This window comes from Leucoraja erinacea, chromosome 4, assembly GCF_028641065.1.
Source record: "Leucoraja erinacea ecotype New England chromosome 4, Leri_hhj_1, whole genome shotgun sequence".
Taxonomy (NCBI): domain Eukaryota; kingdom Metazoa; phylum Chordata; class Chondrichthyes; order Rajiformes; family Rajidae; genus Leucoraja; species Leucoraja erinaceus.
In genome coordinates, this window is record NC_073380.1 from 74,111,583 (window position 1) to 74,128,544 (window position 16,962).

General features: G+C 46.1%; 1 protein-coding gene across 1 annotated transcript in view; it reads right to left on the reverse strand.

Moving 5' to 3' along the window:
- The window catches only part of csmd3b (CUB and Sushi multiple domains 3b), a 200,708-nt gene that overhangs the window by 10,949 nt on the left and 172,797 nt on the right, over nucleotides 1-16,962 (reverse strand). Inside the window, exons 14-17 of the mRNA XM_055633467.1 lie at nucleotides 16,148-16,259; nucleotides 8,389-8,568; nucleotides 5,929-5,994; nucleotides 2,645-2,803 (exon numbers count right to left, since the gene is read on the reverse strand). Of these exons, the coding sequence (XP_055489442.1) occupies nucleotides 2,645-2,803; nucleotides 5,929-5,994; nucleotides 8,389-8,568; nucleotides 16,148-16,259 (517 nt within the window). The remainder of the gene's footprint in view (nucleotides 1-2,644; nucleotides 2,804-5,928; nucleotides 5,995-8,388; nucleotides 8,569-16,147; nucleotides 16,260-16,962) is intronic.

Sequence of the window (16,962 nt, forward strand, 5' to 3'; positions counted from 1 at the left end):
CCAGAATGGCATCATGATTCTCCTACTTGGAGCAACCTTGATGCACATGGACATGAAAACATCCTAAAACAACACTGTCAACTCCCACCACAAATGGGCATGTACATATTGCCATGCAAAACTAATTCAGTATTTATTCTGCTGCAGTACTGAGTTTTATATCCCTCAAATTTTATTAAGGCCATTAATTGCAGGAATGTTGATATCTGTTTGGTAATAGAGAAATATTACAGGCCAATCAGAATATGAGGAGAAATTTACGAACAAGCAGAAATTATTTTTACAATTTTAAGGAAAAAACGAAATATTGCCACACAAGGACATAACAGGGCAAATCTCATAGTTCTCCACATTATATACCATCCACCAATATTTTGCCCATTCACAACTTTATTTTGCTTGATGCAGACCATTGTGTCATCCTCACATCTTGAATTCTTAAACATCTTTTGAATAGTTTAGTTATAATACATTGTTCCTATCATTTTAGTTACTACGTCTGAAGAAGGAGCTCGACCCATACGCCACCCATTCTTTCTCTCCAGAGATGCTTCTTGTCTCGCTGAGTTACTCCAGCATTTTGTGTCTACCTTCTATTTAAACCAGCATCTGCAGTTCTTTCCTACTCATCTAAGTTACTACTATAGACGAGGATCCAACACTGATCTTTTTGGGGTCCATATTTATTATAGATGGAAAATAACCTATTATCCCAACATTCTGTTTTCTGGTGGGAAGCCAAACCTTTATCTTTACCAATATATCTCTGCAATATCATGAGTTCTTATTTTGAGTAGTAACTTAGCTGTGATACACAACAAACAGTATTTTAGAATCTAAATGCATTACATCCACTGGTTCCATTTTATCTACCCTTCTGGTTATGTCCTCAATGAAAGCTAACACATTTAACTTATGGGATTTCCCTTTCATAAAGTTATGTTGTATCTGCTTTACTGCATCATTATTTTCCAAATGTCATGCTATTAGTTTCTTCCTTATGAATTCTGGCATTTTCATAATGACAAATGTTAGATGGCTGCCTGCTGCTTCTTTTATTTCTTAGCGGCATTACATCAATAAATTGATTCAAGGTTTTAAACTAAAATAGCAGTGGAGGATCTTCATATCAAAGTGTTAGGCAGAATCAGAAATCTAAGTGCTTGCAATCTTGCTTTGTTAAATGAAAATTAGAAGATCAAAATAATTAATAATATGTAATTAGTCATTCCATAGTGTGGTGCTTCATACATTTTTCAGATTAAGTATTTTCAATTTTGTAGAGTAAAAATTAGAGTCTGAATGTGATACATGCTGTCCAGTTATTCATAGTGGAAAGAAAGTTATTATCTGTAAACAAATTAATCTGTAAAAGATAAGAAGGGGGCTACAAGATTAAGACATAAGATATTATGTTTGTAAACTTAATATAATTAACTTCAGGTGTAATTAAGCTACTAATTATGGGACATCTAAAAGTAATTTATTTAATATTTAGAAGTTGATAAAGCCATGTTTCAACAGCAAGGTAAGCACTGGTTCATAGTGTCTGTAAAAAAAATGATCAGGTTCTCGGGTGACTACCTCACCGTAAACTCTGTCCTCTGTCCTCTCTCTATAGTTCAGGCCCTCAATTCCTGGCAACATCCTTGTAAATCTTCTCTGTACCCTTTCCAGCTTGACAACATCTTTCATATAACATGGTGACCAAAACTGAACACAGTCCTCTAAATGTGGGCTCATCAATGTATTTTATAACCGTAACATGACCTCCCAACATCTATACTCAATGCGCTGACTGATGAAGGCCAATGTGCCACCTTCTCTACCTGTGATGCCATTATCAAGGAGCCATGTACCTGCACTCCTCGATCCCTCTGCCCTACAACACTCCCTGGAGCCCCACTGCATAGGCCCTGCCCCTGTTAGACTTCCCAAAATGCAGTACCTGTATTAAATTCCGTCAACCATTCCTCAGCAGATCCTGCTGCAATTTTTGACAACCATCTTCACCATTTTCAATACCACCCATGACTAATCTGAACACCTGATGTATTGGCTTGCATGACTCAATGGGTAAAATTGTGTGCTTATATACCACAAACGTCTGATTCTATAAGATACAGATGTATTAGTGCGAATAGTGCGAGACATGGATACGATTAAAACATTTTTTACAGCAGCTTAATATTTTAAATGGGTGAAGGCTTGTTCATAGTATAAATACAGAGCAAGGCTAATTGAACATATAGTCTGTTTCTCTGTGTAAAACACAATGAGCCACTAGAGACCATTGGATAGTAAAACCTCTATGGTTAGCTTTTAACATATTCTTCATGCTGCAGCAGAGAGCTGAAACTTGCAAGGTAGCTCAGGAAGTTTATCTAAGTGAGCAGCTGGTCTTTGGAGAATAGGACAATAATAGATTGTCTGTGCAAACTAATCGATTACAGGTAGTGCAGATGGGTAGGTTGCCCCAATTGGCCTCAACATATCTAGAATGGCAATTGAAAATCAGTCATCCTTCTCAGTTTCGATCGTGCTTCAAAATAAATATCTGGAAGAGCCATTATCAGTGTCAGCTGAAAACAAAATGCCCCCTCCACATTCTACAGCTCCATAGACCCTATGGAATTAGCCATACCTGAAAGTTGTAGCTCCATATTACTGTTTGTGAGAGTGGCGTTAACTCTGCTCGATGAAGTGTTATAACTCGTGACTGTCAATGTCATGGGCTGCTTCTTTCCTTTGTAGTTATAAGATCCTTTCCAAATGTAATACGGAGCAAAAACATCATCTGGAACTTAAGGTTACAAATATTTTAGTGATGAATCAGTACATTTAAAGTGAAATTTAACAAAATACAATATAAAAGATATGGGAATGAAAATAGATGGGCAAATTTATAGTTATTAATCACTATACGACAAAGGCCACTGAATGAATATTGGCCAGAATATATAATGCGTAACATGATAGACACAAAAAGCTGGAGTGACTCAGCGGGACAGGCAGCATCTCTGGAGAGAAGGAATGGGTGATGTTTTGGGTCGAGACCCTTCTTCAGATTTTCTTACACATGAGTAATGTGATGTTATGTTTCTTTCTTCGCTACCCACGAATTCCCCTCACCATTTTATCCAATTTTTTTGTGGTAGGTTATCTACAAAAAATATTGTTTTTTTCCAAATAAGTTTGTATGCCAACTCTTGTGGCTACCTTAGTAAGGGGAAAAAAAGCATACTTTCAACTTCTTGAACAGAGTATCTGCCTCAAATGCGCCATATTATTCAGGTTTAAATCTTCAATGTTTATGTTAAGCAACAATTCAGTACAATACTCTATGATGAATCACATATAATTTAGCTTCTCTAAATAAAACTGGAAAGTAGGCTTTAGTTTAGTTTAGTTTAGGGATACAGTGTGGAAACAGACGCTTCGGCCCACTGAGTCTGCACCGAGCAGCGATCCCGGCACATTAACACTAATCTACACACGCTAGGGACAATTTATATTTATATCAAGCCAATTGACCTACAAACCTGTACGTCTTTGGAGTGTGGGAGGAAACCCATGCAGTATTGGGGAGAACGAACAAACCCCATACAGACAGCACCCGTAGTCAGGATCGTACCAGGATCTCTGGCGCTGCTAGCACTGTAAGGCATCAACTCTACAACTAAAGGCACTCAACACTAAATCTGCAATGTTCACTCACAGTTATTGAGGACAGGGTTGGGAAAGCCCACATTAATTTCATTAGACTCGCATTGCAAGCCAAAAGTTATGTTTTTAATCATATGACTTTGGGCGAGATGTTCATTTGCAATTCATTTATTAGAACACAGTGAAGTACTTTCTTCCATTTATCTAACAATACTACTTTACTTCTTACTTCCAAGATAAAAAATAAGCAATTAAACTTCAATGAAGAAAATATGATTTTGAGTGTGTGTTACAAGTCTGAGTATGGCAATTAATTATTTTCTGTGGTCAGAAATCCTCATAAATCAACAAACCACAGGTGTTATTATTAAGACAGCATCGTTCTATGCCTTGCTTATTTAAGTGACCAACCACCTCTTCTGGTAACGTAATACAGTTAATAACCTCTCTCTATAAGCATTTACTCAAATCCCCTTTAAATGATTTCCTTTCACCTTAAATCAATGCTCTATTGTTTTTGATACCCTACCACAAAAAAAATAATTTTGACTATCTACTGTTTATTTCATATACTTCAATCGGCCTACTCCTCAGATACGTGAAACAAGGGAAACAAATCCTCAGCGGGACTGACAGCATTTCTGTATAACATAAATAGGTGACGCCCAGTGCTGGCATCCTTCTTCAGACTGACTGCATGTGGTGGAGGGGGAAGAAACCGTGATGAGAGGAGGGGCAGTTCAAGACAGGCACGTGTGTAGGAAAGAACTGCAGATCATTAAATTGAAGATAGAAACAAAGTGCCAGAGTAACTCTGCGGGACAGGCAGCATCTCTGGAGAGAATGAATAGGTGACGTTTCGGGTTGAGACCCTTCTTCAGACTGATGTCAGGGGAGTGGGCTGTACAACCAGGCAAGTAATAGGTTTTAGTTTTGCTTATTGCCGCGTGTACCGAGGTACAGTGAAAAGCTTTTGTTGTGTGCTATCGAGTCAGCGGAAAGACTATACATGATCACAACTGAGCCATTTACAGTGTATAGATACATGATAAGGGAATAACGTTTAGGGTAAGGTAAAGTAAGAAATGTTGCTGTTTGGATAGAGATTTAAGGGTGTGGAGCGAGAGTAATATGTGGTTGTAGATCTGCTTCTTTGGTGAGCACCCAAATAGTCACCTGGGTTGTACGCCAGGCTGCAGCATCCTTGCAAGAGGCAGGGTGGGAAGAGGTGTGGTCAAGGTATCTGTGACAAGGAGTCAGTGCATTGCAGTAAACTTGAATGGTATTGTGGATGGAGCACTCTTCTGTATCTATTCTGTCAGATGCTGACTTTTTGAATAAAACATGTCATATGAGGGTGCTTTTGAAATTCAGTGATTTTGCAGGTCAAGTGCAATATATTGATGCTACAATCTAGAGTGCACAGGAGCTAAAGCCAAAATTCAGAGATTCAGATTCAGATTCAATTTTAATTGTCATTGTCAGTGTACAGTACAGAGACAACGAAATGCATTTAGCATCTCCCTTGAAGAGCGACATAGCAAACGATTTGAATAAAAAATAAATAATAAGTGTCCGGCAGTCACCGAGTGATTGGCAGTCACCGAGGTACGTTGTTTAGTAGAGTGACAGCCGCCGGAAAGAAGCTGTTCCTCGACCTGCTGGTTCGGCAACGGAGAGACCTGTAGCGCCTCCCGGATGGTAGGAGGGTAAACAGTCCATGGTTGGGGTGAGAGCAGTCCTTGGTGATGCTGAGCGCCCTCCGCAGACAGCGCTTGCTTTGGACAGACTCAATGGAGGGGAGCGTGGAACCGGTGATGCGTTGGGCAATTTTCACCACCCTCTGCAGTGCCTTCCGGTCGGAACAGAGCAGTTGCATACCTACCATGCAGTTGGTAAGGATGCTCTCGATGTTGCAGAGGTAGAAGTTCACCAGGATCTGAGGAGACAGATGGACCTTCTTCAGTCTCCTCAGGAAGAAGAGACGCTGATGAGCCTTCTTGATAAGAGTAGAGGTATTGTGGGTCCAAGAGAGGTCATCGGAGATGTTGACTCCCAGGAACCTGAAGCTAGAAACACGTTCCACCTCCGTCCCGTTAATGTGGATGGGGGTGTGCGTGCCACCTCTGAATCACTCAATCAATAATTAAATAATACAATCTTGAAATCAAATAAAAGCAATTGAGAATTCACCACTGGATGACATCTTCGCCAACACATGCAGACAGCTGAATCGGTTAACTTGTATTGAAATCAACCTACCATTTAGTTTGGGGCTGGGGGTTCCAATTGAAGGTCTGTTGCTTTTCCCTGATTTCTTTGAACCAGCTATGAAAATAAAAAGGAGGAAAAATAATTCATACATGCATCCACAATTTCTGCAGAAGACCACCAGTTTGCCTACTATTACTTACACAGGAGCAAAGTAAACCTGGTGAGACTGGGCAACTGGCTACATCCTCAGAGTCTTCTCCTAAGTTGGGGAAGATGACTGAGGGAAACCTGGAATCAGAAAGTAGTTAAAGAGCTGAAGGGCGTGTGAGGTGTCCTGGATGTAGATGGGAAGGGTGTACATGGATAGGACAGGTTTAGGGGGATATGGGCAAACACAGGCAGGTGGAACTAGTGTAGATGGGGCATGTTGGTTGGTGTGGGTAAGTTGGGCCGAAGTGCCTGTTTCCATACTGTATGACTCCATGACTCTAGGTATCTAATATCTCAGGAATCCACGCTGTCCCATGCTATGCCAAGCTCCCCAGCTAAAATGCTTTAGCGGTACACCTGTTAAAAATTACTCCAACTCAGTATAATTTATCTTTAAGAGCTACAGGGAAGCTTTAGGCAATATCAACTTCTGCTAGCCACATCGAACATTAGGCCCTGATGATGCATCCAGCCAATTAAATGTATTGCCATAGATAGACACAAAAACCTGAAGTAACTCAGTAGAACCGGCAGCATCCCTGGAGAGAAGGAATGGGTGACGTTTCAGGTCAAGACCCTTCTTCAGACTGAAAGTCTCGGGCTATTGCCATGATCAGTTGTCTATAAGAATGGCTAATAATAACTAGTCATTGGAGTTGTTACAATGGATAACAAGCAATGCTGTTGCATCATAGTCAAAAGACAGGGAGCAAAGTAGCATAATTGTCAGTGTAGTACAGAGACAACGAAATGCTAAATGCATTTCGTTGTCTCTGTACTGTACACTGACAATACAATTAAAATTGAATCTGATCTGAATCTGAATAATTCCTGATGCACCCATTTATTGCAGTCATCATTCTACTCTGCACATCAATTCACCACTGACCTTTTGCCAAGCACATACTCCTGGGATCACTATCCCTTCGATTTGTGTGATTCTATTTTTTCTGATTGGTCTGTGTGGAGCACTTTACTTAATGCCTTTAGCGGTTTTCTATGTAGAACATCTTCTGTTACTTATTCAAAGAAATTACCATGATCGATAACAGTATCAAAAGTATTAAACTAATTTTTTTAATTGAAATAAATCATGTCAGCGCAAGATGGATTGAAACTTCTGTCAGTGGGCCAGATTGCTCTGACAGCTGATGAAAGATTCTGCACTGAAGTACTAGCTACTTTCAGTACATGCACCAACATGTTCCCGACTACCATGCTGAAATGGGTGTCAGGGGCTGTGGGGATAAGTCAGGACAATGGGGCTAGGAGAGATCAACCATGATTGAATGGCGGAGTAGAATTGATAGGCCAAATGGCCTAATTCTTCTCCTATCACTGATGATCTTAGGAACATGAAGGTGGTCAAATGACAGGCATCTTGACCTCAAGCTCTGCCGCTGGACTGGACATCATTTTCCATAACATAGTGAGCTGAGGGATTGGAAACAGCATGTCACAACTGCACACCATAAAACTGCAATCTCATTCACTTGGTCGAGTTTACCTACCTTTAGTAAAATGCTGAGCAAAGATGAGAGACTTGATTTTTTATTTCTCACAATGATCTTTTCATTGATTTACAAAATTGAATATAGTCCTAAACACATTTAATTTTAAATTTGTAGGAAAGAACTGCAGATGTTGGTTTACACCAAAGAAAGACACTTCTCTGGAGAGAAGGAATGGGTGACGCAGCATTTTAGGTTGAGACCCTTCTTCAAACTGATCCAGTTGTGGAATTACTCCAGCACTTTGTACCATTCAACCTTCAAACTCGGCGCTGGTGCCACTAGTCTGCACCAGCGAGCCCTTCTTTGCTCACAGCTCGGTCGGGTGACACAGCTGTTGCAGCGACTCACGTTGTAGCCGCTAGGGACACCGCCACCAATGACAATGTGCTCACTAACATTGGGGGTCCCTGCCCTCTCATCAGCTGCCACTATCGAGGTGCAGTATGTCAATGACTGTGGGGATAAGAAGGCAGCAGTGGTGGAGAGGGAGGGGGGGTGGGGAGAGGGGAGAGACCAAGTGGACAGAGCGACAGGAGAAGGAGGAGGCAGCAGTCAGGAGGGAATCAGACAAAGCAATGTGCCAAAAGAAGGAAGCAGCGGCATGCGGGAGGGGTGGGAACCCTATGGTGACCAAGCGCGTCTTGCCGGTGTCAGCTGCTCTTCTCTGTGAATAGTATCTGTAGGTGCAGCTTCTAAAGAAGTGGCACTCAACAAAATCATTGAGCTTCTTGCATGCAAATGATCACTGTATCCTAACCAGAGGCTTAAAAAAAAAATGTTTTACCTTGACAGATTGGTGGCTTCCCGGTCCAAGTTCCATCAGATATGCATCCTCTGTGTTCTGACCCTCCAGCTAAAAAGAATCCAGGCTGACAGGTGTACAAGAGAACATAACCCAGAGAAGGGAGTTCCATCCCCACCACATTGGTGTGAGCAGGAGTCTGGGGCTGCTTGCAGTTGTGTGCTGCAGAAGAAACAAGTATTCTTGAGCAAGGGAGACCACAACCATGGTGCTTAGTTACAATATTGTCTCAAATTGTGCTGGGTATATCTACCATTTTCCCTGCAATTAAAGCACTGTCTCACCGGCGCTGGTTTGTAAGGCTGAAACTTACTGCAAAACAGATGGAGGCAAAAGGAACTGCAGATATTGGTTTATAAAAATAAAAGACACAAAGTGCTGGAGTAACTCAGCAGGTCAGGCAGCATCTCTGGAGAAAATGGATAGTCTGGCAGGCGCAGATGGATACAGGCAAGGGGGAGTTTTCATTGGCAGGTGTTTTGACAAAGGCCAGATATGAGAAGAAGAAGAAATGTGTGAGATAAGGTGGATCAGGATGAAAGAAGCACAAACTGTGAAGCCAGAAACTGGGATACGAATCGATGGAAGGTGGGGGGGGGGGGAAGAATAAACGGGTATGTATTCAGATGTGGCATAGGGAAGAAAGAAGAAGGGGGAGGGAGGGGGGGGGGTGTTGGTGGAAGAGATCCGGGGGATTTGTGGATTAGTTACTTAAAGTAGGAGAATTAATGTCCGTGCGGTTGGGCTGTAAGCACCGACACAGATGATATACACAAAAAGCTGGAGTAACTCAGAGGGACAGGCAGCATCTCTGGAGAAAAGGAATGGGTGACACTTCTTCTGACCGAAGAAGGGTCTCGACCCGAAACATCACCCATTTCTTCTCTCCAGAGATGCCGCCTGTTTCGCTGAGCTACTCCAGCTTTTTGTGTCGCTCTTCGGTTTAGACCAGCATCTGCAGTTCCTTCTTACACATGGCACCTGAGCAGAATATGAGTTGCTGTTCATCCAGTTTGCATATGGCCTCAATGGAGGAGGACAAGGACAGAAAGGTCAGCATGGGAATGGGAATGAGAGATAAAATAGTTAGCAAACTGCAGATCCAGCAATTCTTGGTGAACGGGGTGCAAGTATCCATGTTCTCCAGAGAAGCTGCCTGACTCGTCGTGTCACTCCAGCACTTTGGTCTTACTGAGTTTCTGTAGGAAAAATGGTAATTTATTTAACTCAAATGTTTCCATTTAATTTTAAATGTTTTAAGGTGCTTTTGAATACATGGTTGCATCTATTTGTCCCTTTTCCGCCTCATTCCTGGGCACAGCAAACATTCAGCTTCATCATATTGTCCAAACTTTATTTCTCCTCAACTAATCTGATGTCGGAAGTTACAAGCATTTTGGAACACCTTTTTATGAACCCATCTTTTATATCCTAATGGGCCTGTCCCAGATAGACGATTTTTCAGGCGACTGTCAAGTTTCCGGTAGTCGCCTGAAAAACCAGCAACTGGAACGGCGGCTGTCAGAGTGGAACACACACACATACACACAAACACATCGCTTCCTTCACCAGCCCGTTATGCAGGCGGGGGACACGGCATGTGGGGGAGCGCAGTCTGAGTGAAATTCACACGGTGCAAAGCCAAGGTGATACAGACACACACCACGATGAAGAAGAAGGCTGACACTGTAATTAAGATGGCTAAAGCACAATTTTTAAGATGCCAGAGATACATGGCTGTGAAGCTCGGCGGACTTTAACATTACCGCTCGGTTATCCTTGGTTCTGAAAACTACTGCTTACGTTTGTTTTCCCCCATCAGCCAGTAAAATTCACTGGTCAGCACCGGCTACAACCAACGAGAACCTTCGACCTCCTGACAACCCCCACCTACGGCATGAGAATTCTCGCTACTCTCCATGGCGGCTTCATTCTGGTCGTCGCTAATTTTTTTAAATGAGGCCTTGATCATAATTAGGCCGCAACAGGAACTCCTCACGACCATGAAGGCGACTCCCCGGCAACCACCCCCGAACATGTGGCGACCATGTGGCGACCGCATAGTCTCCCGCAGTCGCCTAAAAGGTCGCATAAGTGGGACAGGCCCATAAATGTCACAGTTTTAATCATTTTTGCTTTGCAACGCCATTTTAGCAATAAAAGGATAGGTCTCTGGACACTGATCCAGGAAAGTTCTTAAACTGTGTTGATGATGATTGATCAATTTTGTTATTTCTGAAGTTATTGGCCAATTGTATTTTCACATTATATGCTCCAAAAAACACTGGTTAATAGATGAAACAACAGTGAGGAATAAATGCAATATTTAAGTTTATCATATTATTAAGCTTTATCATAATATCTTATCCATATTGGTTTAGAAATAGTTTACAACATACTTTGGCCATAATGAAATGAAGCTAAATAAAGAGCAAAAATTAAAAACAAAATCCTTACTTTAAACACCTTTCAACATTTACTATATAAAACAAATCTATAATAAAATAATTATACAGTTGTGGCGCGTGGGTCTCAAAAGGAAGCACGAAGTCCAGTGTTTTGAGAGGCACCTTTAATTATGTTCCTCCCGGTTGTAGGGAAGACCAAACAAGAGAAAGATGGCACCCAAACCCCTGCCTTTAAACCTTCTGGCTAAGGGCCACCTCCGGACTGAACCACTCCCGTGCTGAGGGGTTCGACAGTATGATGGCACAACCCTTGGGAGCCGCCACTGGACCCCCCCCCCCAGAACCAGAGGCACGAAACACACCGGCGGGCACATGGCCCCGCCGGCCCGCATGTGGAAGTCAGCCGATCGTGTGGCTGGCAGAGGCATAGGTGGAGGGACAGGTCGAGGGAATGGTCGAGGGACTGGTGGTAGGACAGGTGGAGTGACAGGTAGAGGGAGCCGTGAAGGGGGACGCCCTCGAGGCTGAGGTTGGGCAACCAGCACCGGCTGGTCAATGTCCAGGTGTGCCGGCTTCAAACGGTCAATCGACACGGCCTCCGGCCGGCTCCCCATGCCCAGGACAAAAGTTGACTGCCTGTGTTCCAGCACCCGGAATGGGCCCTCATACGGCCTCTGGAGTGGCGTCCGGTGGGCATCACGGCGCAGGAAGACGTATGGGCAGTCCCTGAGGGCTGATGGCACGTGTGGGCGAAATGTCCCATGGCGGGACTTTGGAACGGGTGTGAGCCTGCCAACTCGCTCACAAAGGCGCTTTAGGGTGGATGAGAGCGTTCCCTGCTGCCCCGGCGCTGACGGCATGAACTCCCCGGGCACCGTGAGTGACGACCTGTACACGAGCTCCGCCGATGATGAGGTCAAGTCCTCTTGGGGAGCAGATGTCCAGCATGACCCACGGCAATTCGTCCATCCAGTCCAGGCCGGAGAGTCGTGCCTTCAGTGCTGCCTTTAGCTGCCCGTGGAACCACTCCACCAGACCGTTAGCTTGCGGGTGGTAAGCCGTGGTGTGGTGTAGCCGCACCCCTAGCAAGCGAGCCATGGCTGACCACAGCTCGGAGGTGAACTGTGGCCCCCGGTCTGAGGAGATGTGCGCTGGCACCCCGAAGCGAGCAATCCAGTGCACGGACATCGCACGAGCACACATAGCCGTCGAAGTATCGGCCAGCGGAATGGCCTCTGGCCACTGCGTGAAGCGGTCCATCATTGTAAGAAAGTGGGTGATGCCCCGGGATGGCGGGAGAGGCCCTACAATGTCTACGTGGAGATGGTTGAATCTCCAGTGAGGTAGACCAAACTGCTGGAGAGGCGCACGGACATGGCACTGGATTTTTGCCGTCTGGCACGGAATGCAGGTGCGAGCCCAATGGCCAACCTGCTTGCGCAGACCGTGCTACATGAAACGAGCGGCCACCAGTGCCGTTGTCACCCGGATTGATGGGTGAGCCAGTCTGTGGATCACCTCGAACACCCTCCGGCGCCAGGGGGCAGGGACGATGGGGTGCGGCTGACCGGACGACACATCGCACAGGATTGTCACTCCCCCAGGACCAAGAGGGACATCCTCAAGGCGGAGGCCGGAGATGGCAGTCCGGTAGGCGGGCACCTCATCGTCCGTGAACTGTGACTCTGCCAGAGCAGAATAGTCAATTCCGGGCACCATCATCGAACATGGCGTTGATAGCGGGGCGGGACAATGCGTCGGCCACCCAGTTCTCCTTCCCCTCGATGTAGCGGGTAGATGTTGTATACTCCGAAATGTAGGCCAATTGCCGCTGCTGTCGTGCGGACCAGGGGTCGGAAACCTTTGCCAGGGCGAAAGTGAGTGGTTTGTGGTCCGTGTTGGCGGTGAACAGGCGGACCTCCAGGAAGTAGCGAAAATGGTGCACTGCCAGGTACAGAGCCAGGAGCTCGCGATCGAACGCGCTGTATTTCGTCTGCGCAAGGTTGAGGTGCCGGCTGAAGAAGGCCAGGGGCCGCCAACCTCCGCCCGTCAGTTGCTCCAGCACAGCGCCAACCGCCGACACCGAGGCGTCCACCGTGAGAGCAGTCGGGGCATCTTCCCATGGGTGCACCAGCAGTACGGCCGGAGCAAGGGCCTCCATCGCGCCGTCAAAAGCTGCCCCTGCCTCGTGGGTCCATTCAACGTTCTTGTTCTGCCCACCCACCAGAAGTTGATACAGAGGCGGCATGATGTGGGCCGCAGATGGCACGAAACGATGGTAAAACGCCACCATGCCAACAAACTCCTGGCCATGCACCGTGCATGGGCGGGGAAACCGACGGATGGCATCGACCCTGTCAGGCAGGGGAACCGCGCCTTGCTCAGTCACGCGGTGGCCGAGAAAGTCAATCTCGGTTACACCAAAATGGCACTTGTCGAGGTTGATGGCCAAACCAAGCTCGCTGAGCCGCTGACAGAGCTGCCGAAGGTGGGCGCAGCGCTCCTGCTGCGAGTGGCTGGCCACCAGGATGTCGTCCAGGTACACAAACACGAAATCGAGGTAGCGACAAACCCCGTCCATTAGGCGTTGAAAGGCCTACTCAGCATTCTTGAGGCTGAACGGCATCCGCGTGAACTCGTAAAGTCCGAATGGCATGATAATCGCCGTGTTGGGTACGTCATCTGAATGAACCGGGATCTGGTTATAACCCCGTACCAGATCCACTTTTGAAAATATTGTGGCCCCAGCCAAATGGGCGGTGAAGTCCTGGATGTGGGGTACGGGGTATTGATCCACTGTTGTTGCGGCGTTCAGCAATCGGTAATCCCCGCAAGGTCGCCAGTCCCCGCTCGACTTAGGGACCATGTGAAGTGGGTATGCCCAAGTGCTGCTTGAAGGGCGGACGATCCCCAAGGTCTCCATTGTGCGGAATTCCCTCCGTTCCAGACGCAGTTTATCCGGCGGCAGTCGGCATGCTCATGCATGGAGAGGTGGGCCGGTAGTCGGGATAAAATGTACCACTCCGTGGCTGGGGGTCGATGATCGAAACTATGGGGTCAGAATGTCTGGGAATGCGGCCAAGATCCGTGCGAAGTGGGAGTCCACGGACGCCAGGGGCCGTCCCACCGGTTGATACAAATGCAACGTGATCGGCTCCATCGTAGCGGCGTTGACCAAATGCTGACGCCTGACGTCCACCATGAGGGAATGCGCCCGGAGGACATCGGCCCCGAGCAATGGCTGGGAGACGTCGGCAATGGTGAACCGCCACGAGAAATGGCAGGAGCCGAACACGATCGGAACCATGCGCACTCGATATGTGCAAATGGGGCTGCCATTCGCCGCGGTGAGGACGGGCCCCCGCTTACCGGAACGAATGTCGGCCAGCGAAGGGGGCATGTCGCTGAGCTCCGCTCCAGTATCAACCCCGGAGCGCCGATCCCAGGCGAAGAGGCGGTGAATTTGGCCGGCCGCCGCGGAGACTATTGGCAGCCGGCCCGGGCGTTTCCCGGGAACGTGCATGGCTGGCGGCATTGTCGTGCTGCAGCACCCCAGCGCTGATGGAAATAGCACCAGCGCCTCATGTTGGTGTTACTTGGAGCTTGCCTGCTCCCGCTGGTGGTGCCTGCAGCTTGCTGGCGCTGGACTGCAGGTGCAGTACCCCTCACTGCCGCTGGGGGCGATCGTGCGGGCCGCTGGGCTGGAGCTGTCACTCCTTCCACAGCTCCCCCGCCCCACCGGAGGAAATCGGGAGCTGCCGGGGTGACGTCATCGGCGCCTGCTGACGGCTAGCACGCTGACGTCATCAGGGCGCGCCATCCACAACGCGTCGGCGCGCCTCCCGAGGGCCCTGAGGTCAGCAAAGGAGGTGTCTGTGAGCTGCAGACGAATGTAGGCTGGCAGCAGATGCAGGTATGTATATTCGAATAGCAGGGACAGCGTGTGCCCATCCAGTAGAGCCATCATCTCCTTTAGGAGGCTAGATGGCCATTGGTCACCTAGGCCCTCCATATGCAGGATCCTAGCAGCATGCTCCATCCTGCTTAGGCCATAAATCTGGAGCAGGAGCTCCTTAACGCCGAGATATTTATCAGTGTCAGGGGGGGCTGCGAGGAAGTCCGCGACCTCTTCAACTGTGTCCTGGTCGAGGGCCCCCACCAGGTAATTGAAGCGGGTGGCATCGACCGTGATGCCCCGCAGGTTGACCTGAGCCTCTGCCTGCTGGAACCAGATGAGCAGCCGGGTGGTCCAGAAGTTGGGTAGTTTCACCGAGACCACGTCCAGAGACAGGGCCGGGCCAGCCTGTGAGGAGGTAAGGCTTTCTCTTCTCTCCATCATGATGCCAATGGAGTGTCGGGGGTCACCAATGTGGCGCGTGGGGGTCTCAAAAGGAAGCACGAAGTCCAGTGTTTTGAGAGGCACCTTTAATTATGTTCCTCCCAGTTGTAGGGAAGACCAAACAAGAGAAAGATGGCACCCAAACCCCTGCCTTTAAACCTTCTGGCTAAGGGCCGCCTCCGGACTGAGCCACTCCCATGACGAGGGGTTCGACAGTATGATGGCACGACCCTTGGGAGCCACCACACAGTTCTAGTTTAACTTATTTTTAATGTTTAATCCTAAACTGGGTGAGCTTCCAGGCGAGGAAGCCTAATAATGAAGAAAAGTTGCAGTGCTAAGATAAGGCAAGCCATTTTACAGCATACCTTTTGCCAGATTTGAGCATAAAAAGCCAATATTACCACTATGTCCAGAATGGATATTTATATGTTTCATATTGAATCAAAAATCCATTATTCAACAACGTTGAACATAGTATCATTTGTAAGTGACAAATTCACAGCTTTTCCAGTTGAAACCACTCCCTCTTCCCCCCTCTCCCATCAGGCAAAAGGTACAGAAGTGTGAAAACACACACCACCAGATTGAGGGACAGTTTCTTCTCATCTGTTATCAGGCAGCTGAATCATCCTACCACAACCAGGGAGCAGTGCTGAACTACTATCTACTTCTTTGGTGACCTTTGGATCATCCTTGGTCGGACTTTGCTGGCTTTACCTTGCACTAAACAGTATTCCCTTATCATGTATCTATACACTGTAAATGGATCGATTGTAATCATGTATTGTCTTTCTACTGACTGGATAGCACACAACAAAAGCTTTTCACGGTACTCGGTACACGTGGCAATAAACTTAACTGTTCTCTTCTGTTCTGAAACCATACAAAATTGGCTTGCAGCAGATATTCATAAATATTGCCAAAAGCCATCAAATAATTTTCACTTTGTGTAATCTATTTCTGTTTAACAGTTTTCTTTTTGATTACTTACGTATGCATTCAGGTTGAATTCCACTCCAGGTGAGATCAGAAAGACAAATTCGAGTAGTAGATCCTTGTAATAAATGTCCTTTCTTGCAGTGAAATTGGATTACACTTCCCACCTATAAAAAGGAAGCATTAAATCAGAACAGCCAAAATCAGCTATTCCCAGTGTTCATATCATAATTCAAATTAGAACAGTAATAGAACAGTTCTTGGTCTGAAATCCATTTGATAGTATTAGGTTTCCCACATGCTAATCCTGAGTCATCCTGAATGGGAATGGATATAACATGATTGATTGTCTGGGATATCCACAATCACACGTGACATAGATGGCGTCTTTAATCTGACATGTGTTACTTTGAATGTTGGCACAAGATTCATTGCATAATTTAAGTATGATTTATTCAGCTGTGCAGCGAGCTGTTCCGCACCTTTTAAGTTTATGAGCTATAACCATTCATGAAGCTTTGGTCAAGCCATAACTCCTACTGCCCTTGCATGATGATTTATATAGGCCATGGAAACAGTTCAAAGAAAGGCCAAGAAATGACCTTGCCTTCAGGGTTTCTGGTGGATATGGAAATATTTAGGCAGCATTGGACTTCTTTCAGCAAAACTGTAAAATTTGAAGATCTATTTTTAAAGGTATTTTAAACAATTATGAGATTGCAACATACTTGCAACATAGGAAAATCATATGCAGAGACTGAGTAAGAAGAATTAAATATTTTGAGTGTAGTTTGCTCAAGCATGGGATATGTTAGCCTGGGGTAGTTGATGCTGGAAATGTCTTACAATCTTCAAAAAAATACTAAAACA